At 38.1% G+C, this 24,029-nt stretch overlaps 2 protein-coding genes across 2 annotated transcripts; both read left to right on the forward strand.

Annotated features, from left to right (window-relative positions):
• Positions 1-950: 950 nt before the first annotated feature.
• LOC136320577 (olfactory receptor 52K1-like) lies at positions 951-1,895 on the forward strand. The gene has a single exon (XM_066253735.1). It carries the CDS (start codon positions 951-953, stop codon positions 1,893-1,895), a length of 945 nt encoding a protein of 314 aa, XP_066109832.1.
• A 12,450-nt stretch (positions 1,896-14,345) lies between these two features.
• LOC136320578 (olfactory receptor 52K1) lies at positions 14,346-15,290 on the forward strand. The gene has a single exon (XM_066253736.1). The coding sequence runs from the start codon at positions 14,346-14,348 to the stop codon at positions 15,288-15,290; it is 945 nt and encodes a 314-aa protein (XP_066109833.1).
• The last annotated feature ends 8,739 nt before the right edge of the window (positions 15,291-24,029 follow it).

The following is a 24,029-nucleotide window of genomic DNA, read 5'->3' on the forward strand; positions in this document are numbered from 1 at the left end:
TAATTTTAGAAAACAAATGATTAAGCATTTTCAAAGGAAATGCTGATCAAAAGGGGAGAAAGGAGCTAGAAAGATAAAGGGTACAAGAGGGGGACAAAATAATGTGAAGTTCAGAGGTCAGTTTTATAATCAGGTGGGTGTTGACTGTCACTTTTCCCAAATGTCACAAATGCCATATTGGAATTTTTTTTATTTGTGACTCTATTAAAACAAAATTTTAACATTAAAAAACCCACAAATGTCATAAATTCTGGAGAGGAAAATATGTGAAAGTAGAAACATATAGATATGGAAGCTACACTACACTTAGGTGAAGGAGAATAACAATAGAACTTCTCACATTAGCTGGAGACAAGGCTCCATGGTGAAATTTCAGAGTGTCAAATAAGAACCAGTAGAACTTCTGCTAGAGGAAATCTATAGTACTTGGAGGAAAGTGAATTATTTGAAGATGCTATGCTTAATTATTTTTTATACAACCCAACTTGATATTTCAGAATAGAGACTTTCTTTTCATAAGTAGAAGTGTAGCTTGAGTTGGGAATAAATAAGAAGACAATGAATGTTTTTGGGTAAAATTTAATTAGGCAGGGATCTGCATCTTCTATAAAGTGTCCTTGATTATACAGAGACCATAGAAAGCTCTTCATCCACTCAATTCCTTAACAAAAGCTACCTTATGATACTAGCTCTGTTGCTATTTAATGTTTTGATTACCCAATGATTTTTTATGCACCTTGAGGGCAGAGAGAATGCATAATTAAGATAATTCACAATGCATATTAGGATAATTTTCTAATTTCTTTTAAGGTCTAAAAATAGGATCAAGAACTAACCCTCCCATGTGAATGATCAGAGTTTGAACTTGGGCACTATAATTCACCTGATATTAGATACTCTCAGGAAGGGCCCTCTGGAAGTAGAAAACAGGAAGAAAAGTTTCAGTGGCAATGTTAACCTACAATATCACCTCGACTCATCCAGCAGTCTTCTTGTTGATGGGGATCCCAGGCCTGGAGCACTTGCATGTTTGGATCTCCATTCCTTTCTGTTTTGCCTATACTCTGGCCCTGCTTGGCAACTGCACCCTCCTCTTCATCATCCAGGTTGAAGCATCCCTCCATGAACCCATGTACCTCTTTTTGGCTATGTTGGCAACTATTGATCTAGTCCTTTCTTCCTCAACACTGCCTAAAATGCTGGCTATTTTTTGGTTCAGAGATCAGGAGATCAACTTCTACGCCTGTCTGGTCCAGATGTTCTTTCTCCACTCCTTCTCCATCATGGAGTCAGCAGTGCTTCTGGCCATGGCTTTTGACCGCTATGTGGCTATCTGCAAGCCACTGCACTACACCACGGTCCTGACTGGGCCCCTTATCACCAAGATTGGTATAGCTGCTATGACTCGGGCTGTGACACTAATGACTCCACTCCCCTTTCTGCTCAGATGTTTCCACTACTGCCGAGGCCCCGTGATCGCCCACTGCTACTGTGAGCACATGGCTGTGGTAAGGCTGGCCTGTGGAGACACTCGCTTCAACAATATTTATGGCATTGCTGTGGCCATGTTGATAGTGGTGTTGGATCTGCTCTTTGTTATTCTGTCTTATATCTCCATCCTTCGGGCAGTTCTTCAGCTTGCCTCTCAGGAAGCCCGCTATAAGGCCTTAGGGACATGTGTGTCTCACATAGGTGCTATTTTAGCCTTCTACACACCTGTTGTCATCTCCTCGGTCATGCACCGTGTGGCTCGCCGGGCCTCCCCACATGTGCACATTCTCCTTGCCAATTTCTATCTACTCTTTCCACCTATGATCAATCCCATTATCTATGGGGTCAAGACCAAGCAAATTCGTAAGAGAGTCTTAAGACTATTCCTGAGAAAGTATGTGTAGATGGAGAAAGAGAAACAGGTGGAGAAAGAGTGGTGCAAGTTGAATGCTGGAGTGAGGGTGTGGGTATGATAGGAAGTGGAGGGCTGTCAGCGTGTCTATGTTCAGTTCTTTCCCAGTACAATGAAAAACTAAATAATGTCCTGAAACTCACTGTATCACCACCAGCCTGATCAGAACTCAAGGGTCTGAATCCTCGGGACTCAAACTGTTGCTGTCTTCTGAGAGTCCTCACTCCTATCATGAGCTTGACAAAGGCTTAACCCACTCTTCTTTTGGTGATATCACCTAAAGACAAAAAGATGCTTGCAAGTTTATTTACTCAAGACAAGACTGAGAATCTGAGTTTTTATTTTGAGTTATCGAAAATTGGTTAATTATTCATTCAGGACCTAAATGAGGTCAACATTTTATCTGATGAACGAATGCTTTCTTAGTCACTCTGCCAGGTGCTGTCCAGCCTCTGATTAAAGACTTGAAGTTTTGGGGAGCTCGTGACCTTCTAAGGCTGTAAGTTCTGAGTTCTAAGTCAGGTGCTACTGCAATAAATATCCTGAAAATGTAGAAGTTCATTTGGAACTGGGAAATGAATAGAGGCTGGAAAAGTTTTGAAGTACATGTTAAAAAAAACCTAGAGTGTCTCAAAGAGATTTTTAGTAAAAAAAAATAAAAATGGCATTAAAGGCAATTCTTGTTCAGGCTCAAAAAAGAAAACTTTAGAGAAAGCTTCTGTCTCTTTAGAGAATACATATATCACTATGAACAGAATGTTGATAGGATAGGAATAATAAATGCTCTTCTGAGAAAGTCACAGACAGAAAGATGAAAAATGTTGGAAACTGGAGGAAAGGTACCTCTGGTTATAAAGTGGCAAAGAACTTGACTGTATTGTGTTTTAGAGTTTTGTGGGAAATAGAACTAGTAAGTGATGAACTTAAGTATTTAGCTGGGGATAATTCTAAACAAAGTCTTTAAGTTGTGACCTGATTATACCTTGCTGTGTATAGTAAAAAGAGAAGAAAGATATACTGAAGAAGGACTAGTTAAACAAAAAGGAACCAGAACTTAAAGATTTGGAAAATTCTTAGCTTATCCAGATTGCAAAACAATAAAAAGTACAATATATTCAGGAGAGAACATCTAAGAGTATGGCTGGGCATCCATTGCCTTAAAAAGATTAGGTTTGTGATGTAATTATTTTTATAGCCATTTCAGCAGAAGTCAGGAAGAGAGTTATACAAGAAAGACCTGTGCAGGACCTTCATGTCTGATAGCTTGGACCTCATGAATTACATCGGAGGCCAATAACGTTTATGAGAATGATATACTAGAAGTGCTGCCAGCTTGACCTGAAGGGCATGGAGATGGGATAATATGATGAAGGCTGTTAGGCTTCTGGGATTCTACAGAATTGTCCAACAAAGCTAACTGGCTATGAACATGATCTCATCCTTTAAGAAAAGGGAAAAATGACACCAAGATGTTTCAAACATTTGCAGGTCTGCTGTTGCTGCTATGTGCCCAAAGGGCACACAGTCCCAGGGTAGGGCTGTCTCTTCTTCAGTTTCAGAGGGCAGGGCACATTCCTGCCTTCAAGAGACCAAGGGTTGAAACTACCCACCCACAGCTGAGTAGTGAGGGCCACTGCCAGAACTGAGGGCTTGGAGCTACTGTACCAGTAGGCCTGAAGGATGGAGCATCAAGCCAAAGAGAATTTTCTGGAGCCTTAAAATCAAATGTAATTTACCTTGCTAGGTTTTATACAGTGGTGAGATTTAAATAATTTAACAACTAGTTCTCTGTCCTATGACCGTTATAAAAAATGGTATACCGAAAGGTAGTTTATTATTTTATAAATATAATACTTAAATGAGAACAATAAAAGAGGTACATAAAACTAAATTGTTATAAGGAAGAGTTTTAAAATAATAAAAAATATTATATAATACCTGAAAAAAAACAATAAAACTGTTATTTAAGATATTTCCATATTGTTTCTTGATTGGTGTCCTTACTTGCAATTTTCTTGGCTTTTATCTGACCATCACTGGCTGTGTGATTTATCCTTAACCATCTTTTCACTGTAGGAGTAGGGTCCTGTTCCTTTAGAGGTAGGCTGGTTAGACGTTGTGTTTAATATACTAGAAACAGTTAGGTGACTTCTCTTCTCTGAATATATTATGTTCATCTTTGAAAAACCCCTTCCCGCTTCTGCTGAACTTACAGTAATTGTTCTGACAATATTTTTAGCTCTTTGAACACTTCCAAGAATTGCATAGTTCTGGGAATTTTAAAAAATGTTTTCCATGAAATCTGGATAATCATTAATATCAATTTGGTAATTAAAAATGTCATCTCAGAGAGAACCTGATTATAAGTGCCATTTTAACAACTGGTTTGCTGAAGTCAACAAAAAATAAGGTGACAGTGTGCCAAACCGGTGCGAACTGGCTGAATCCCACCACTGGTTTCATACTTGCTTGTGACTCATAACACCATTTAAAACTTTTCTGTCTGATGTTCTCCTTTTGGAATGGGAGTGTCTATGCTATGCCTGTGCTCGCATTGTATTTTGGAAGCAGCTAACTCAGCTGGTTTCACAGGTTCACAGCTGAAGAGGGATTTTGCCTCAAGATAGCTCATACTTTGACTCTCACCCACAAATGATCAAATGAGATTTAAATAGAATTTTGTATTCAGAATTAGGACTTTGGAAGCTATGAGGATGGGGTGACTGTATTTTTGTGGGAGAAGGATGTGCATTTTTAGGAGACCAGAAGGCAGATTTTTATGAGCTGAATTGTGTCTGATCCCTCAATTTATGTGATGAAGTCCTAACTCTCAGTACCTCAAAGGTGACTATATTTGTAAATATGGTCTTTATGAAGGTAATTAATTAAAATGAGGCCATTAACATGGTTGCTAATCCAATTTAAGTCCTTATAGGAAAAGAAAATTCGGACACAGACACACAGGGAAGACCGTATGAAGATGCAGGGAAAAGAATGCCATGAACAAGCTAAGGGAAGAATCCGCGGACAAAACCAACCCTGCCCGCTCCTTCATCTGGACTTGTAGCCTCCAAAATCGGGAAAAAATAAATGTCTTTTATTTAAGCCACATAGTATGTGTTATTTTGGTCTAACAGCCTAGCAAACTAGTGCCCCTTCTCCATCATCCTCCACAAATTTTCTCCTGTACTTTTATCTTGGGCGCCCTTTTGTTTCTTCAGAGATGATAGTTTAAGAATTATGTATGTTTTTTTAACTGAGTTCATTGGGGTGACACTGGTTAACAAAACCATACAGGCTTGCATGTCAGTTTATGTATCTGTTGTAATCTCTATCTCTATTTGTTTATCTGTATTTTTAACCTTGAATGAGAATTTCCAAGTCCATGTCAGATGGGGTATGGAGGTAGGAAGCTGTTAAAGAGGGAAGGGTGCAGTAAAAACCTAGAAACCGGCCCTGGCCAGTTGGCTCAGCGGTAGAGTGTTGGCCTGGCGTGCAGGAGTCCCGTGTTCGATTCCTGGCCAGGGCACACAGGAGAAGCACCCATCTGCTTCTCCACCCCTCCCCCTCTCCTTCCCCTCCCGCAGCCGAGGTTCCATTGGAGCAAAGATTGCCTGGGCGCTGAGGATGGCTCTGTGGCCTCTGCCTCAGGCACTAGAATGGCTCTGGATGCAACAGAGTGACGCCCCAGAGTGGCAGAGCATCGCCTCCTGGTGGGCATGCCGGGTGGATCCCGGTCGGGCGCATGCTGGAGTCTGTCTGACTGCCTCCCAGTTTCCAGCTTTGGAAAAATGAAAAAAAAATAAATAAATAAAATAAAACCTAGAAATCTTTTTGTGCTTGTCCCCATCTCTGCTCTTATAATTCTCTCTGACACCACATAAATAAATAAATATAAATACCCCAGGGAAATAATATTCTCACTTTAGAGCCTATGTAGTCCAAAGATTCTTTGTGTTTTCTGAGCATAGTTGAGACAGGTGAAAAGATTAAAAATAATAGCAAATACTAACAACACACAAATAAACAGAGCTGCATGCCTTTAAAAAATACTATTTCCTAAAACAAAGGCCTTCTTATCCTCCTGAGGACTTACACAAGGAATGTTTCCAGCCTCCAGGTCAGACCCATCTCCAGTGAAGAAGGAATGGCCTTGTTCCAGAGCCTCTGACATCAGAATAACCAGAACCTTCATTCTTTATAAATGGCTGCTAATTACTTATAAGTAATTATATTAGTACTTGCCTTCTCAATTATATAATTGGACCCTACCTTCTCCCTGTGAGTTAGGAAAATTTGGGACTATCTTTATTAGATATAAGAAACAGAGCATGACAAGGGATCTGCCATTCTAAAGTTACAAGCTGGAAACCAATGCCTAGCTCAGGCCAATTTGTCATATGTATGCAAAATAAATACCTAATAGATGATCTTGGCCTGACTAGGCTGGAACTCTGGCCCTAATAGGTCATATCAGATAAGACTTGGTTACAGTTTATATGTTTAATGAAACTCTGTTTCTTAGGAGACACTGAAAGGAGGGCTAGGGGTGCAGAGAGGCACCTCAAAGACCAAGGTACCAGCAGGCTCTGTCTCAGTGCTCACAGCTCTGAGGAGAAGGCAGTGACTCTTGGGAGGCATGACTTAGTGTCACTAAACATGGAAAGGACATGGACTTCAGGGAAACCTAGGGGTGAAGCCCTGGGTCAGAGGAGTCCCCTTGTGTCAATCCCCAGAGAGGAGGCCAGAGTCGTCCATGAGTCCCTGAGGACCGCCTCATGTGCAGCAGTGTCTGCTTCCACATCCTCTTGGAAGAAGAGCAGAAGCTTGTGAAGATAAAGCCAGCTGATCCCTCCCTGCTCCCTCCTTCTTAAACACCTCCCACTGGAGTTTCTTGAAGCTAAAGGACAGGACCAAGAACTCTACACCAGACTAAGCACGGTGGTCAGAGATGGACTAGCGGAAACAGGAAAGAAGTGACACAGGTGTGGTGAGTGGGAGAGGATGGAACACTTTTAATTACCTTCCACACCCAGTCCTGCTCTTGGGCTTCAACTCCCTGCCTGTTCTCTATTTCTTTATTGCTTCTGTTCTTCTACTTAGGCTCTTCAATTGAGGGAGCACAAGTCTTGATAATCCAACCCAAATGCTTGGTCTACAAACTCCAGACACTGCCTCCACTACAGAGGATTTTTGCCTCATTTCTATGCCAAAAACTGTGGTTAAACTCCAAAAAGTCTTAGCTGATTATTCCAGTTTGGATCCTGTCTCCTTACCTATCATTTATTCCCCACCCCACCACTATCCCTGTCTCGGTTAGGAAGCTACTGTATTAGTCAGGAGAGAAAAAAATGAGGCCTGAACTAGGAAGATGGAGGGAGAGGTAAGAAGTACATTTCTCACAGGTTATTCTTCCACAAGGCACATCTTTGAAGGACCTTAGGTAAGTGACTATTTTCCTATCTCTGAATAATAATCATTCATATTATCTTTCCTATACCCTCTTACAATATAGGTATAGACTACCAAGTAGATGACAGTATTAACTGAGTACTTTCTGTTTCTGGAGACTCATTTAAACACTTTTAGGAAAAGCAAAGAAATAAACAGGTCCTGGGAACTTGTGTGAACGTGTTGGCTTCTGAATCAGAGTATAGGCAAGATAAAACATTCACTGCAAAGCAGGTTCCTGCATTCCGGATATTTGGCAAGAAAGACTGGCTCCATTTACTCCTCTCCTCTAAGATCTTTATTCTGGTGAGGGGTATATTTTTGATGAGCTTTAACAGAGGTAAAGGGCATGCACTATTGGACACCTTGTATTTGGGGGGAGAAACTGAAAAGAACAGATACCTTTTTCCTTGTATGAGGGAGGGTAGATAGGTCACAGGGTGATTACTTATGTTCAAAAGGTGGAGAGAACAAATCAAGGAGATGTAATGACTCAGAGATATAATGAAATATGTTCAGTTCTGTTGAAAAAATATATCTACAGAGGGTGAAGGTGCAACAGGTATGTATGTAGAATCACTAACAGTTACGACTGTTACGTACCTAGTACTTTTCTTGCCTCTGAAGATGTAACAATGAAAACAAAAGTTTCTGGTGTTACTTGGATTGTTTTCTACAAAGCCAAAGTGCTTGTTCCTGACAAAGATGTGCAAATATTAGTGAGACATGGAAAAATATTTTCCGATAAGATTTTATTCTGATGCATGTAACCAGGGCTGGTTGGGGTTTTTAGAACTTCTGTACTGGTTGAATGTTAAATTAAAAGATAACCAACCATTGGATCAGATGGCAAGATCTGAATGTAGTGAGAAGACACATTCCAGTCTGACTGTTCATTCCTCATTTGGTGAAACAGTCACACACTGTGTATGCTAGAGGCTGCATTTATAAAAGCAAATAAGGCAGACCTTTCTCTCCAAATCCCTTCACTTCACAATAAGCTGGGTGCTTGTGGAAGAACAGAAATTGGAGCACTAAGGCAGAGATCTGCACATATGTCAGGAGTCTTGTGTCACTAGTATATGAGAAATGATGGTGTCTTAAATAATTGTTGTGGTGATGGAAATGGAGTAGGCAATTTTGAGACTTTCTGTGCAAGTTGACCCAAATGGACCTGCTGGTAGATTGAATATGTTACAGGAAGTAAGGGGTAGAACCAAGGATGATGAGTCTGGGTTGAGCAACTGGTTGGAGAGGTTATTAGGTACTGAGATATGGAACACACATAGAGGGAAGAAGTCAAGATATCTGCTTCAAGCATGATAGGCTGAGATAGCTGTGAGACTGTTATGAGGGGATAGGTAGACAGTTGGATGCCCTAGTCTGCGGCTTAGCGGGAAGATAAAATATGGAAACATGTTTTCATAATTTTAGAGGCTGATAACTAAATTCATGATAAACAAGTAGAACACCTAGAAAGAAAGTGATGTTCAAGGACTTTTCTAAAGCAATAGTCTACTTTGTCTTGTATATTCTGTTTTCCCTTGCTACTGGAAAAATTCTCTTCAGTTTAAAAACATGCCTTTTTCTCTTCTTAAAAACAATTGATCACACACACACCCTTCTCTTTACTCCACTTCCCTCTGCAGTTACCAGTCCCTCCTTTACTCTTTACCTTTGCAGAAAACCTCCTCAGAAATCTGAGCCGTGTTAACCAATTGCAATTTTTTTTTCACCTAACTCCATCAAATCTGGCTTTGCCTTTCCTTATTCTAGTAAAATTTTCCTTACTAAGGAATCCAAACCACTATATCTCTATACACAAAGCTGACTGTTTTGGAATTGTTTGACTTATCAGTAGAATTTGTAATGGTAATAATTTCCTCCTTAATGCACTACATTTCATGGCCTATCAGGACAGCACATCTTCTTGGAAATTTTTCTGGTAGTTACTCACTCTTGGTCAATTTTGTTGATTCTTCCTCCATTCAGCCAGCTGCTTCTCCACCCTCATTTTTAATGTTTTGATTCAGTTCTTGGTTCTCTATTTTTTATGAATACACACTATCTTGATCTCAATCAGTTTCATTGCTATTATTATTAGCTATTGCCAATGATCACAAGTTTACAATCAGCAGCTAAAATCTCTCTCAAACTCCAGACTTGTATATCCAAATGTATCAACATGTTCACTTAGATTTCTGATCGACATCTCAAACTCAACATATCCAAAATTAAATCTTTATCTCCCCTTCCACATTTCCCCCAATCTCAGTTGAGAGCAACTCCTGTTTTTAGTTGCTTAAGCTAAAAAATTTGGTGTTATCTTTCACTGTCTTTTCTCTTATGATCTATATTTAATCTGTCAAAAAAATCCCATGGCTTTTTTTCTTAAATATTGTATATCCCAAATCTGATTGCTTCTCACCACCTACACTGCCACCTTGGTTCTTAGCCAACATTCTTCTTCCCTTATTACTGCAATAGCCTCCAGAGTCTGTTTTTATTTTTTCATTTTTTTACCCTTATATTTTCATGCTATTCTCATCATAAGAGGCAGAGAAAAGTTTAAAAAATATCAAATATGTCACTTATCTGCTCGTAAAATGCCCTTGCAAGAGAAATGAGGAGTCTTTGTTAAGTTTCTACAAAGGCCTAAAAGGCCCTGCCTGATCTGGTCTTGCCTTTATGAACTCTATGAATGTCTCATTCATTCAAATTCTCTAGCTACACTGACCATGCCGCAGAGTTAAAACATTAGTCATATTGCTGCCTTCAGGCATTCGTTCTGACTGTTCCCTTCGCTTAGACTTCTCCATCCAGGGGCAACTTCCTATATGCGCTGTCTTTTATGCCTGTCTCACTTCTGTTCATTCACTTTTTTTGTTCTGGCCATTGCTGTGGTAACCACTCGAGTGAAAGTATAGCTTGATTGCACCTGTCTTATCTTCACCTTGCCTCTGGGTTACTCTGTTTCATTGCGTGGGGCACCAAAGGAGGCTGCTCGTTATTCTAGAACATGTGTGAATCAGGAAGTACAAGGACATTAGCACTTTGGGTCCACTTTGGTGAAGGTAGGGTGACAAACAGTGGATAAATATACCCCTCTTTCATGTTGTGAGCAGACAATTCTGAAGTGCCTTCTATATGATTCCTTTTTTTTTTTTTTTTAGAATTTTTGACTAATGTTTACATTCAATATTATTCTGTATTAGCATATTGGTTAGAAAATCATGTACTTCAGAGTGGTCCTCTTGATGTTTTTAGTACCCACCTGATCCCCTACATAGTTATTACAAGATTATTGACTATATTCCTTAAGCTATAATTTATATCCCCGTGACTATTCTGTAACTAACAATGTGTACTTCTTACTCATGTAGGGTTGGATATAGTTGATCACACATTATCCAGCTTATTAATGCAGTTTCAGATGTGAATCTTTGCTCTATTGTTTTGTACTTTCACCCATCCTTATTCCCTGTTATAATTTTCCCCATGTAATTCACCTGCATGGAACCCAAGGTTCTGACTTTTAAAGAAATGAAGCTAATGAGGTGTTTTCTCACCTCATTCAATCTTTGCTCACATTTTCTATCCAATAAGGCTTACCTTGATTTCTTTTTAAAAATTTCTACCTCCTTCTTCCCCTAACTTCAAGATTTTCTATCTTCATTAACCTGTTTCTTTTATGATAGTAATATCCTCTATGTAAATTATGTTCTTTTATTGTCCTTTGCAAACCTTTAGAAAATCTGTTCCACTAAGGTGCCAGTCTGTTTATTTTCTGCACATTTATATTTAACTCATTTAGTAAAAATATTTAATTTTTTCAGTAAATGTACTGAATATATTTACTGAATGTTTTGTGAATATAAAATTGAACAGAGCTCAATGTTGATCCCTGAAGAAATTCAATAATTAGATGTAGGGCAGATACAGAAGATTAAAATGAGTAGCTAAGGAGGTAGGAAACAATAGTATCATTATATCTAGGAGAAAAGATGGTTTTAAAAAGAAGAGAGCCCTGGCCAGTTGGCTTAGTGGTGGAGCATCAGCCCAGTGTTTGGAAGTCCTGGGCTTGATTCCTGGCCAGGGCACACAGGCAAAGCACCCATCTGCTTCTCCACCCTTCTCCCTCTTCTTTCTCTCTATTTTTTCTTCTCCTCCCACAGCCAAGGCTTTATTGGAGCAAGTTGGCCCGAGTGCTGAGGATTGCTTTATGGCCTCTGCCTCAGGCACTAGAATGGCTCCAGTTGCAATGGAGCAACACCCCAGATGGGCAGAGCATCTCCCCCTAGTGGGCTTGCCAGGTGGATCCCAGTCGGGCGCATGCAGGAGTCTTTCTCTCCTTGCTTCTCACTTTAGAAAAAAAAAGGAGAGAGGTGTCAATTTAGATAGAAGTTGCTGAAAGGTTCCATGGGAGCAGGTAAATTACAATGACACCATTATATAGAGGTTATTGGTGGTCCCAGTGAAAGCAGTTTCAGAAAAGTACTGTAATAAGAATGAATTCCGATCCGATTGTTCTATTACCAACTGATACTTGAGAGAGTTGAGACTGAATGTAAGCATTTCTAGATGTTTTCTGTGAAGAAAAGCAGATATTTGAAGTAGTATAAGGAAGAGAACATAAGATAGGAGGGATAATATTAATTAACAGAATTATTTAAATATAGTTCAATGGTGGAAGAGATATAAATAAAAAATAAGGCTCTGCAAATGCTAAGGAATTATACAAAATAATTTTATACATAATCCTACTCACCCTCCCCACAATGTCCCATAAAGGTTGGACATTTCTATTCCCCATTTCCAGAGAAGAAAAGAGTCTTGGAGATAAGTGATTTATGCAAGGTCATGCAGCTTGTATAAGTGGCAGTTGTGATTTGATCCAAAGTCTTCAGATTCTAAAATTTTTTCATACCCTAAGGAAAGAAATTTGTTTTCAATTTGGATATGCTGAATATGTGTGTGGCTTAAAAAGCATTTAGACAGAAGCAATAAAGCCTAGTTATTTAGGACACTGGAATTGGAGAAAGCTAGAACTCAAACTCAGCTGCCTAACACTATCAACTATGACATCTTAGAGCTATTGGATTGCCAAAAACTTAATTTTCTTGTATGAAAAAGAGAACAAGTTTTTTTCCAGTACTTCCTTTGTTCAGTGATATAGTAAATGTTTTATTTAATTTTATTTATTCATTTTATAGAGTAGAGAGAGGGAGAGAGAGAGAGAGAGAGGAGAGAGAGGCAGGGGGGGAGGACCTGGAAGCATCAACTCCCATATGTGCCTTGACCAGGCAAGCCCAGGGTATTGAACCGGTGACCTCAGCATTTCCAGGTCGACGCTTTATCCACTGCGCCACCACAGGTCAGGCATAGTAAATGTTTTAAATACATTATCTTATGTAATGCTTGTAAAAACCACATTAATTGGATTCTAGAAGGGAAAAGTAGCTGCATAAAAACTGTGTAATGCCAATGCTTAAGGATTCAAAAGAAGCAAAAAATGAACAAGAGAAGAGGTCAAGATGAAAGGTTAAGAATAAAGGGCATTTGAAGCATTGATCTGGAATGCTGAGGCTGCTGGTTCGAAACCCCAGACTTGCCTGGTAAAGGCACATATGGGACTTGATGCTTCATGCTCCTCCCCCCTTCTCTCTATCTCTCATTCTCTCTCTCTTCTCTCTCTAAAAATGAATAAATAAAATCTAAAAAATAAAGAAAATAAAAGGCATTTGTTATGGAAGTCAGACATTAGTTACTAAATATGAGAGAATTCTCCTGCAACAAAAATGATGGATGTAGAAGATGATTGGATGAGAACACCTGAATAGGGAGCTTAACATGAATTTAGATGGAAGAGAAACAAAAGAAGAGGCTCCTTATTTTCTTTATCAGCTGGAGGCAGGGCTGTATTTGCAGAGATTTGTGGATAGGGATAGGACCTGGGAGATATATTCTAAAGCAGTTCTCTCTAAAACAGGGGCTGTGAACCTATGGCTCGCAAGCCAGATGTGGCTCTTTTGATGGCTGCATCTGGCTCGCAGACAAATATTTAATAAAATAATAATAATGTTAAAAATATAAAACATTCTCATGTATTACAATCCATTCATTTCCTACTGCTCATGTTCATGGTTGCAGGTGGCTGGAGCCAATCACAGCTATTCTCCGGGACAACACCAAATTTTTATTGGATAATGCAGAATGTACACAGGTTGGGTTGTTGTATGGCTCTCATGCAATTACATTTTAAAATATGTGGCATTCATGGCTCTCTCAGCCAAAAAGTTTCCCGACCCCTGCTCTAAAAGAACTTTCTACAATGATGGAAATATTCTGTGTCTGAATGATTCAATGGTAGCACTAGTCACATGTGACTATTAGGCACTTGTAAAGTATTAGCATAACTGAGGTATTGAATTTTAATTTTATATTAATAAACATAAGATGCCACATGTGGCTTGTGGCAGCCATATCAGATAGTGTAGTCCTAGAGAAAATAAACAGATTGTGAAATTAATAGGGGTATTAGAAATTGCAGGCTTTATTCAACTTTTACAGGTATAGAAGCCTGAGATTTCAAGACAGAAAATTGGCTTGTGTGGCTGTGAACTTAGCTTATTACATATAATGGTACCAATGTATGTTTAAAACAAATGCATTTGTTTTAACATATGTCTACTTCTTTTAACAGGTTATTATTGACATCACCTTGAATGAAGAAAGCAATACCTTCTCTCCATTCTTTTATGAAAGCTGTCTTGAGATATCAGATCTAATTATGTTTAATATTATATCTACTCAATGAGATTCAAAATATTTTGAGGGAAGAAAACATGGATGATGCTTCCCCATGTCTATGAAGCCTAATAACTGATTATTTTTAAGGCCTAGCAATGGGAACAAGAGTTAATCCTCCCAAGAAAGTATATATAGAAAGTGAAGGGGCCATATAAACTGACACAGAAAATTTGCAGAAGCCATGCCAGTCTGCAATATCACCTCAACTCACCCAGTTGCCTTCTTGTTGGTAGGAATTCCAGGTTTGGAGCACTTGCATGTTTGGATCTCCATTCCTTTCTGCTTTGCCTATACTCTGGCCCTGCTTGGTAACTGCACCCTCCTCTTCATCATCCAGGTTGAAGCATCCCTCCATGAACCCATGTACCTCTTTTTGGCCATGTTGGCAACTATTGATCTAGTCCTTTCTTCCTCAACACTGCCTAAAATGCTGGCTATTTTTTGGTTCAGAGATCAGGAGATCAACTTCTACGCCTGTCTGGTCCAGATGTTTTTTCTCCACTCCTTCTCCATCATGGAGTCAGCAGTGCTTCTGGCAATGGCTTTTGACCGCTATGTGGCCATCTGCAAGCCATTGCACTATACCACGGTCCTGACTGGGCCCCTTATCACCAAGATTGGTATAGCTGCTATGACTCGGGCTGTGACACTAATGACTCCACTCCCCTTTCTGCTCAGACGTTTCCACTACTGCCGAGGCCCCGTGATCGCCCACTGCTACTGTGAGCACATGGCTGTGGTTAGGCTGGCCTGTGGAGACACTCGCTTCAACAATATTTATGGCATTGCTGTGGCCATGTTGATAGTAGTATTGGATCTGCTCTTTGTTATTCTGTCTTATATCTTCATCCTTCGGGCAGTTCTTCAGCTTGCCTCTCAGGAAGCCCGCTATAAGGCCTTAGGGACATGTGTGTCTCACATAGGTGCCATCTTGTCTACCTACACACCTGTTGTCATCTCCTCGGTCATGCACCGTGTGGCACGCCGGGCTCCTCCTCATGTCCATATACTCCTTGCTATTTTCTACCTTCTTTTTCCACCCATGGTCAACCCCATCATCTATGGCATCAAGACCAAGCAGATTCGTGATCGTGTGATCAGTCTATTCTGGAAAAAAGTTTTGTAGGTACATTGTTTTTTCTTTATATGCCAGTCCAGTGCTGAATGGATGCTGGATTAAGGCATAGAAGAAAGATCTCAAGTAGGAAAATTGCAAAGTCCCCTTCTTTGTTAATTCTCCAGTGTGAAAAGGATAATGAAGTCTCAATCTCACAGTTCCACTAATAAGATCAAACAGGTGTGTCCCATAGTCTGACAGCAGAGGTTTGGCCTATTTTCATGGTCTCATTACATTATTAATGGAAACAAAGAGCTTTTCAAAGTGTTATTTTTATATGGGTGAAAGACAGTAGTAATATTTTTTGCTGAGACTGGTGGGCTCTTTGTACAGACTATGAGTGAAAAACTGAACCCAAAATTTTGTTATCCAAAGGCTAAAACCACATATAGTACTGAAATTAACTTTATGTCTCTTTTGACAGCCTCTGCCACTCTTTAGCCTACTGCCTTTGTGGTGGCTTTACAGTTGAACAGGTCCTTTTTCCCCCTTTTTATTGAATTTATTGGGGTGACACTGGTTAACAAAATCATACAGGTTTCAGGTGCACAATTCTACAATACATCATCTGTACACTGTATTGCGTATTCACCATTCTAATCAAGTCTTATTCTATCACCTATAATTAATTGTTCCATAATCTAGAATTAATCCTCCCTATAACTTTCTCTACCTCCCTCTACCTCTGACAATCATCACATTGTTATCCGTGTCCCCAAGTTTTCCTTTTTCTTTTTTGCTCAGTCCCTCCATTTCTCTGGTCCCACATCCCTGACAACTGTCAGCCTGCTCTCTGTGAGTCTGGAGAGCTCCTTTTCTAAGGAGACTTATTCCTTCCATTAAGTCAGTTCCTTTCTGACCTGTAGTAATTGCCAATTCCTTCACTGAACTATTAACAAAGGAGTCTTCTGATACCAATTTTTTCCTTTTTTTAATTTTATTTATTCATTTTTAGAGAGGAGAGAGAGAGGGAGAGAGAGGAGAGAGAGACAGAGAGAGAGAAGGGGGAGGAGCTGGAAGCATCAACTCTGATATGTGCCTTGACCAGGCAAGCCCAGGGTTTTGAACTGGCGACCTCAGCATTTCCAGGTTGACGCTTTATCCACTGTGCCACCACAAGTCAGGCAAGATACCACTTTATAAAAATGTATATTATATAACTTACTTTTCACATGTATATGCCTTTTGTTTCCAATAATAGAGGAGTTGAATAAAGACAAGACCTCTGAAGCTAAAGAAGAAAATATACATACTTACAATATGTAGTTGTGATAGATTATTATTGTTCACAGATCTTTACTATCTTGTTCCCCTCCCACTGGAGGGGAGTTTCCTCACTTTAGGAATGTTAATTTTTTCTGTGACTTTTTTTGGCCAATGAAATTTGTGGGACCCTGACATGTGCCACAATAATCAGAAACTTTACCACGTGTTTGTGTAGCTTCGTTCAGTGTCTCTTGCTTTTCGCCTCTTCTACAAGAATAAGCATGATTCCAGTCAGAGTTTTTCCTTCAACCTAGACCTATGATGGAGAAGATATATAGAGTCGATGTGAGTCTGACTCACAGCACAGCCACAGCTGGCCCATGGTGTTTATATATATAACATGAACAAGGATGATTTTTTTACTCTGCTATAAACCACTGAGATTTGGGAGTTGCTTGCTGGAATTGTGAGCTCTTTCTTGCACTCCAACTCATGACAGTTCAGGACTCTAAGTACTTAAATAAAAAAAGCAAACCCACTATTTCTTCTTCTAGCATATCCTAAATGTGATATTAAATCTCATTTTATCTTTCTGCTTTTTTTTCCTTACACAGATAATCATAATTGAATATTACCCCAGTCAGTTTTTTAAAGAAACTTTCATACACACCTTTTTCATGAAGGCCTACTTATACAATCATATTCTTCTATTCTTTAAAATTTTATTTTGTAACCCTTCTATTTCCTTAGTATTAATTAAAAGGAGTTTCTTAAATTCTAAGGAATGAACAAGAAAACCTTACAGGCTCTGAAAAAGCATCTCCAGGCTCTCCAGGCTCATGTTATAGGCACGTGTCATAGCTTGCCTCATAGGCACACATAGGGTGATGGTTTCAGTGGATCTTTCGTCAGCTCCTAAGAGTTTCAGTCCTCTAGATGCAGAGGTGGGTAATTGGGCAGCAAGGAAGGAAGTGGTATGCTCGCTCTTCCAGAATCTACTTACCCACAGGCTGACTATGGGGTTGGCTATCTGCACCACTTTGGTCTATGGGTTATTAGCAGATGTGGTGCAAGCAGAGGCTTGAAATTTCTTATGCAGAAGGACTTGTCTTCTGACTCTACTGCACCAGGAGAAGAATGTGCCCTGGTTAACCCACCTCTAAGAAGGAGGTGGGAAAAGTGGAGCTGAGTTGCCTTGTCAACATGCAGCTTGAAGCAGAACCTCACAGGCAAGCCCAGCTTGGATCAGTGGATTCCTGGATGACCTACAGATGGATGAACAATTTAGCTGGGGTCAGCAAAGTCGTCTCAGCTGCTCTGCAGATGTATGAGACCTATATTTTATTGTTGTGTACTGTTGAAATTTTCTGGGTATTTTTTTCACAGTGCATTCTGGAAACTAGTTGTTTATCTGTCATTGTTAATTAATAAATTGAATAGAATATAATAGACTAAATAAATATTTACAGACTGCAAGATCTCATTTGTCCCTATATTGGTGTGGGAATGACCTTGATTTTCAAGTAATACTTCTACCCTCCACGGAGAATGATTTCATCCCAGAAAGAATTTTAATAGATGGCCTTGGCTGGAACTTAGTTGGTTAAAGCATCATCCCGATACACCAAAGTTGTGAGTTCAATCCTGGTCAGAGAACATATAAGAAACAACCAATGAATGCACAAATAAGTGAACCAACAAATCAATGGCTTTCTTTCTAAAATCAATCAATCAATAAACTTAAAAAAAAGCCTAATAGTATATGAACTTAATTACCATGTAATAAACACTATGCACTGTTAACTTTATTCATAGGTAGGAAATAACTATCCTTTAACTATCTTATATCAACACTGTTTACTTAAATTGAACACAGCACTCATGAGAATATCTGCATACTATTTTTAGGCTTGAAGTTTACCATTACATAAATAACACAAGAGAATACAGAAAATATGTTTGCACTAATTCAAACGTAATTACAATTTCCACCATTCTTGCATCCTAGTTCTGAATTTTCTAGAGCCTAAGTAATTATCAGTTAAGTTACCCAAACAATGTCTCTGTATATGGACCCTTGACTGACCCAGACATCCATTTTATCAAAGAGAGCTCCGATCATTGATAGCTTGAAAATGGCCAAAATTAGAAAAGAGATTAATAAAACCAGAAAGAGATGCTTCACTCCGTTTTATTAAACTATAGAAATAACCCAAACTTCTTGAATATTATTTCATACGGTTTTGCTTAGGATACTCTGAATCACTGTTGTGTTTGTTATTTCCCCTTATTGTGTTTTGTATTTCAAATATTGTAATTTTCACCCCTGAAAGTTTGATTTGGGTATTTTTATATTTTCTGATGCCTCTATTTAACATGTTCAATCTTGTTTATAGCCTTTTGAACATATAGAATACATTTATAATAATTGCTCAATATCTTTATGTTAATTTTATCATCTGTACCTTTACTGATTTGTTCTGATTGTTTTTTCTTGTATCTAATTTTTGACTGAACGTCATATATGTTGAATTTTATTTTGGGTACTGAAAACTTCTGTTCTTTTATAGATTCTTGAGCTTTTTGTCTGGGACATAGTTAAATTGTTGTAAACAGTGCAGTCCTTTCAGATTTTGCTCTTAGACTTTGTTATTTAGGACTGAAGCACCTTTTAGTTTAGGCTTAATTTGTAACCACTCCTGAGTAAAAACATTTCCAAAAAATATCTACTGTACCATAGGGCTTTCACTCTGGCTTGTGGGAACATGAACTATTTCCAACCCTGTGTGAGTACTGGAGATTGTTTCCTCTAATCTTCTTGGGTGAGCTTACTCTTGTACTCAGGTGAAGACTACAGATCTTTGATACATCACCCCCCACCCCACCTCTCTCTGCAGCATTCTTCTTTCTGATAATGTGAACTCTAGGTAACTTTGAACACTTATATTTGATGTGGTTTTTTGGATGCCAGTTGTATGTCATTGGAAGACAGAGTTTTTGTGTATACAATCCCTTAAGTAGATAGTATAGAACAAATCAAAGATGCTGACTAGATCCTGGCATTTTTACTTCCAGGGAATAAAAAAAATAAAGAATGACACCAAAACAGGAGTGGTGTCATTCACCTGAGGAAACATGGAGTTGGATAAAAATTTGAAGAAGTCAAGGAATGATAAACTGTCCATTAACCATATAAGCAGAAATATAAATTCAAAGTTGTGTACATGCTGTTTCATAGATTTCAGTCTTTAATTGGCTAAAAAGTGTGGTCTGCAAAATGAGCTCACAGAATGGTCTACTCTAGCAGAAGAAGAGTCTTAGATTTTTCCATTTGTTGCTATTTTCTTTAACCATTAAAAAAAAAACTGTTCTTTTGACTCTGGTTCATTTTATTTCACTACATAGACCTATAAATATATATTTTTGACATTGTTGCAGAAATTATCTATTGCTTTCCTTTTTCTTTTTTTATTTGATTTTAATTTGTCTTTACATAGATTCAAGTGTCCCACCAAATATATCTCTGCTCACCCCCTTATTCCCCCCGGCCCCAGCTCTATGCCCCTCCCCCCAATGTCTTCCCCCCTTCCCTCCAGAATTTGCTGTCCTGTTTTCTATAATGCTGTGTTATGTATATATAATTTCACTAATCTCTTTCCCGTCTCTGATCCTATGTTCTCTTCTACTTTCCCTCTGACTACTTTCCCTCTGGTCCCTTTGATCCTGCCTCTGCCTCTGTTCCATTGCTCAGTTCACATTGTTCATTGGATTCCTCAAATGAGTGAGGTCATATGATATTTTTCTTTCTCTGCCTGGCGTATTTCACTTAGCATGATAGTTTCCAGGTCCATCCACGTTGTCGTGAAAGGTAAGATTTCCTTCTTCCTCTCGGCCGCGTAGTATTCTATTGTGTATATGTACCACTGCTTTTTAATCCACTCGTCCACTGATGGACACTTAAACTGTTGTCAGATCTTGGCTATTGTAAACAATGTTGCAATAAACATGGGGGTGCATTTCTTCTTTTGAATCAGTGATTTTGTATTCATAGAATATATTCCTAAAAGTAGGATAGCTGGGTCAAAGGGCAGTTCCATTTTTAATTTTTTGAGGAATCTCCAAATGGTTTTTCACAGTGGCTGCACCAGTCTGCATTCCTACCAGCAGTGCAGGAGGGTTCTCTTTTCTCCGCACACTCTCCAGCACTTATTATGTGTTGTTTTGTTAATAAGTGCCATTCTTACAGGGATGAGGTGATATCTCATTGTGGTTTTAATTTACATTACTCTAATAATTAGTGATGTTGACCATTTTTTCATATGCCTATTAGCCATCTGTATGTCCTCTTTGGAGAAGTGTCTATTCATTTCTTTTGCCCATTTTTTGATTGGATTGTTTACCTTCCTGGTGTTGAGTTTTACAAGTTCTTTATAGATTTTGCTTATTAACCCCTTATCAGACGTATTGGTGAATATATTCTCCCATTGTGTGGGTTTTCTTTTTATTTTGTTAATGGTGCCATTTGGTGTGCAAAAGCTTTTTAGTTTCATATAGTCCCATTTGTTTCTCCTGTCCTTTATTTCACTTGCCCGTGGAGATAAATCAGCAAAAATATTGCTACGAGAGATATCGGAAAGTTTATTGCCTATGTTTTTTTCCAAGTATAGTTTTATGACTTACATTTAAGTCTTTTATCCATTTTGAGTTTATTTTTGTGAATGGTGTAAGTTGGTGACCCAGTTTCATTTTTTGCAAGTACCTGTCCAATTTTCCCAACACCATTTGTTAGACTGTCTTTACTCCATTGTATGCTCTTACCTCCTTTGTCTAATATCAATTTTCCATATAGGTGTGGGTTTATTTCTGGGTTATCTGTTCTGTTCCATTGATCTGTAAGCCTGTTCTTATGCCAGTACCAAGCTGTTTTGAGTATGATGGCCTTGTAGTATAACTTGATATCAGAAAGTGTGATACCCCCCACTTTATTGTTCCTTTTCAGGATTGCTGAGGCTATTTGTGTTCTTTTTTGGTTCCATATAAATTTTTGGAATATTTTTTCTATATCTTTGAAGTATGTCATTGGTATTTTAATAGAAACTGCATTGAATTTATAGATTGCTTTGGGTAATATAGACATTTTGATGGTGTTTATTCTTCCTATCCATGAACATGGAATCTGCTTCCACTTGTTTTTATCTTCCTTAATTTCCTTTATTAATGTTTTATAATTTTCCAAGTACAAGTCTTTAACCTCTTTGGTTAAATTTACTCCTAGGTACTTAATTTTTTCTGTTGCAATAGTGAAGGGGATTGTTTTTTAATTTCTCTTTCAGACAGTTCATTCTTAGTGTATAAAAATGTCACTGATTTCTGAATATTGATTTTATATCCTGCCACTTCGCTGAATTCATTTATCAGGTCCAATAGTTTTTTTGACTGAGATGTTAGGGTTTTCTACGTACAGTATCATATCATCAGCAAATAATGATAGTTTTACTTCTTCTTTTCCAATTTGGATGCCTTTTATCTCTTCTTTTTGTCTGATTGCTGTGGCTAGGACTTCCAGAACTATGTTGAATAAGAGTGGGGAAAGGGGGCACCCCTACCTTGTTCCTGATCTTAGGGAGATTTTTAAAATTTTTTCCCATTTATTATGATGTTGGATTTGGGTTTGTCATTGATGGCTTTTGTCATGTTGAGGTATCATCCCTGTATTCTCACTTTGCTGAGAGTTTTGATCATAAATGGGTGCTGAATTTTAATAAATGCTTTTTTTCTTCATCTATTGATATTATCATGTGATTTTTATCCTTTCTTTTGTTTATGTGTTGAATCACATTGGTTGATTTGCAGATATTGTACCATCCTTGTCTCCCTAGAATAAATCCCACTGGATTGTGATGTATGATTTTTTTTGTGTGTATCGCTGGATCCAGAATGCTAATATTTTGTTGAGAATTTCAGCATCTAAGTTCATCAGGGATATTGGTCTATAGTTTTCTTTCTTTGTAATGTTTTTGCCTGGTTTTGGAATCAGAATTATGATCGCCTCATAAAAGTAGTTTGGAAGTGTTTCCTCCTCTCGAATTTTTTGAAATAGCTTGAGAAGAATAGGAGTTAGCTCTTCTTTGAATAATTGTTAAAATTTGCCTGTGAAGCCATCTAGCCCAGGACTTTTGTTTGTTGGGAGTTTTTTGATAACTGTTTCAATCTCATTGATAAAATTGATCTGTTTAGGTTTTCTGATTCCTCTATATTGATTTTTGAAAGATTATATGTTTTGAGAAATTTGTCCATTTCACCTAGGTTGTCTAATTTTATGGCATACTCATAGTATTTTCTTACAATCCTTTATGTTTCTGCTGTCAGTTGTTACTTCTCTCTCATTTCTAATTTTATTTATTTGAGTCCTCTTTTTTCGTTGATGAGTCTGGTTAAAGGTTCATCTATCTTGATTACCTTTTCAAATTATCAGCTCTTAGTTTCATTGATGTTCTGTATTGTTATTTTAGCCTCTATGTCATTTATTTCCACTCTGATCTTTATTATTTCCTTCCTTCTACTTCCTCTGGGCTTTACTTGCTATTCTTCTAGTTCTTTTAGATGCAGGATTAAATTGTTTATTTGAGCTTTTTTTTTTTTTTAACTTCTTAAGGTATGCTTGCAATGCTATGAACTTCCCTCTCAGGGAAGTTCTGCTTCCCTGTGTTCCATAATTTTTGAGTAGTTGTATGCTCATTTTCATTTGTTTCAAGGAAATTTTTCATTTCTTTCTTGATCTCATTGTTAACCCATTTGTATTTAATAATATGCTATTTAGTTTCCAAGTGTTTGAGTGTTTTTCAGTTTTTCTATTGTAGTTGATTTCTAGTTTCATGCCATTGTGATCTGAGAAGATGCTTGATATGATTGCAATTTTCTTCAATTTGTTGAGACTCGTTTTGTGTCCTAGCATGTGGTCTATCCTAGAGAATGTACCATGAGCACTTGAAAAGAATGTATATTCTGCTGCTTTAGGTTGAAAGGTTCTGAAGATATCAGTTAAATCCAGTTGATCTAGTGTGTCCTTTAAGTCTGTTGTTTCTTTGTTAAATTTTTTTTGAGGATCTATCCAGTGTGTTAGAGGGGTTTTAAAATTTCCTACTATTATAGTATTGCTGTTGATCTCACCCTTTATGCCCATCAAAATCTGCTTTATATATTTAGGTGCTCCTATATTATGTGCATTGATATTTATAATGGTTATATCTTCCTGTTGGCTTGCTCCCTTTATCATTATGTAGTGACCTTCTTTATCTCTTACTATAACCTTTGTTTTAAAGTCTATTTTGTCTGATATAAGTATTGCTATCCCAGCTTTTTTTCATTTCCATTTGCATGAAATATTTTTTTCCATCCCTTTATTTTCAGTTTATTTGTATCTTTTGTTTTGAGGTGTGTCTCTTGTAGACAGCATATGTATGGGTCTTGTTCTCTTACCCATGCAGCTACCCTATGTCTTTTGATTGGATCATTTAATCCATTTACATTTAAGGTTATTAT

Source organism: Saccopteryx bilineata, chromosome 1, assembly GCF_036850765.1.
Source record: "Saccopteryx bilineata isolate mSacBil1 chromosome 1, mSacBil1_pri_phased_curated, whole genome shotgun sequence".
Taxonomy (NCBI): domain Eukaryota; kingdom Metazoa; phylum Chordata; class Mammalia; order Chiroptera; family Emballonuridae; genus Saccopteryx; species Saccopteryx bilineata.

Excerpts from the sequence above, each read along its gene's own strand:
- LOC136320577 (XM_066253735.1), top strand. The coding sequence starts at position 951 with ATGTTAACCTACAATATCACCTCGACTCATCCAGCAGTCTTCTTGTTG.
- LOC136320578 (XM_066253736.1), top strand. The coding sequence starts at position 14,346 with ATGCCAGTCTGCAATATCACCTCAACTCACCCAGTTGCCTTCTTGTTG.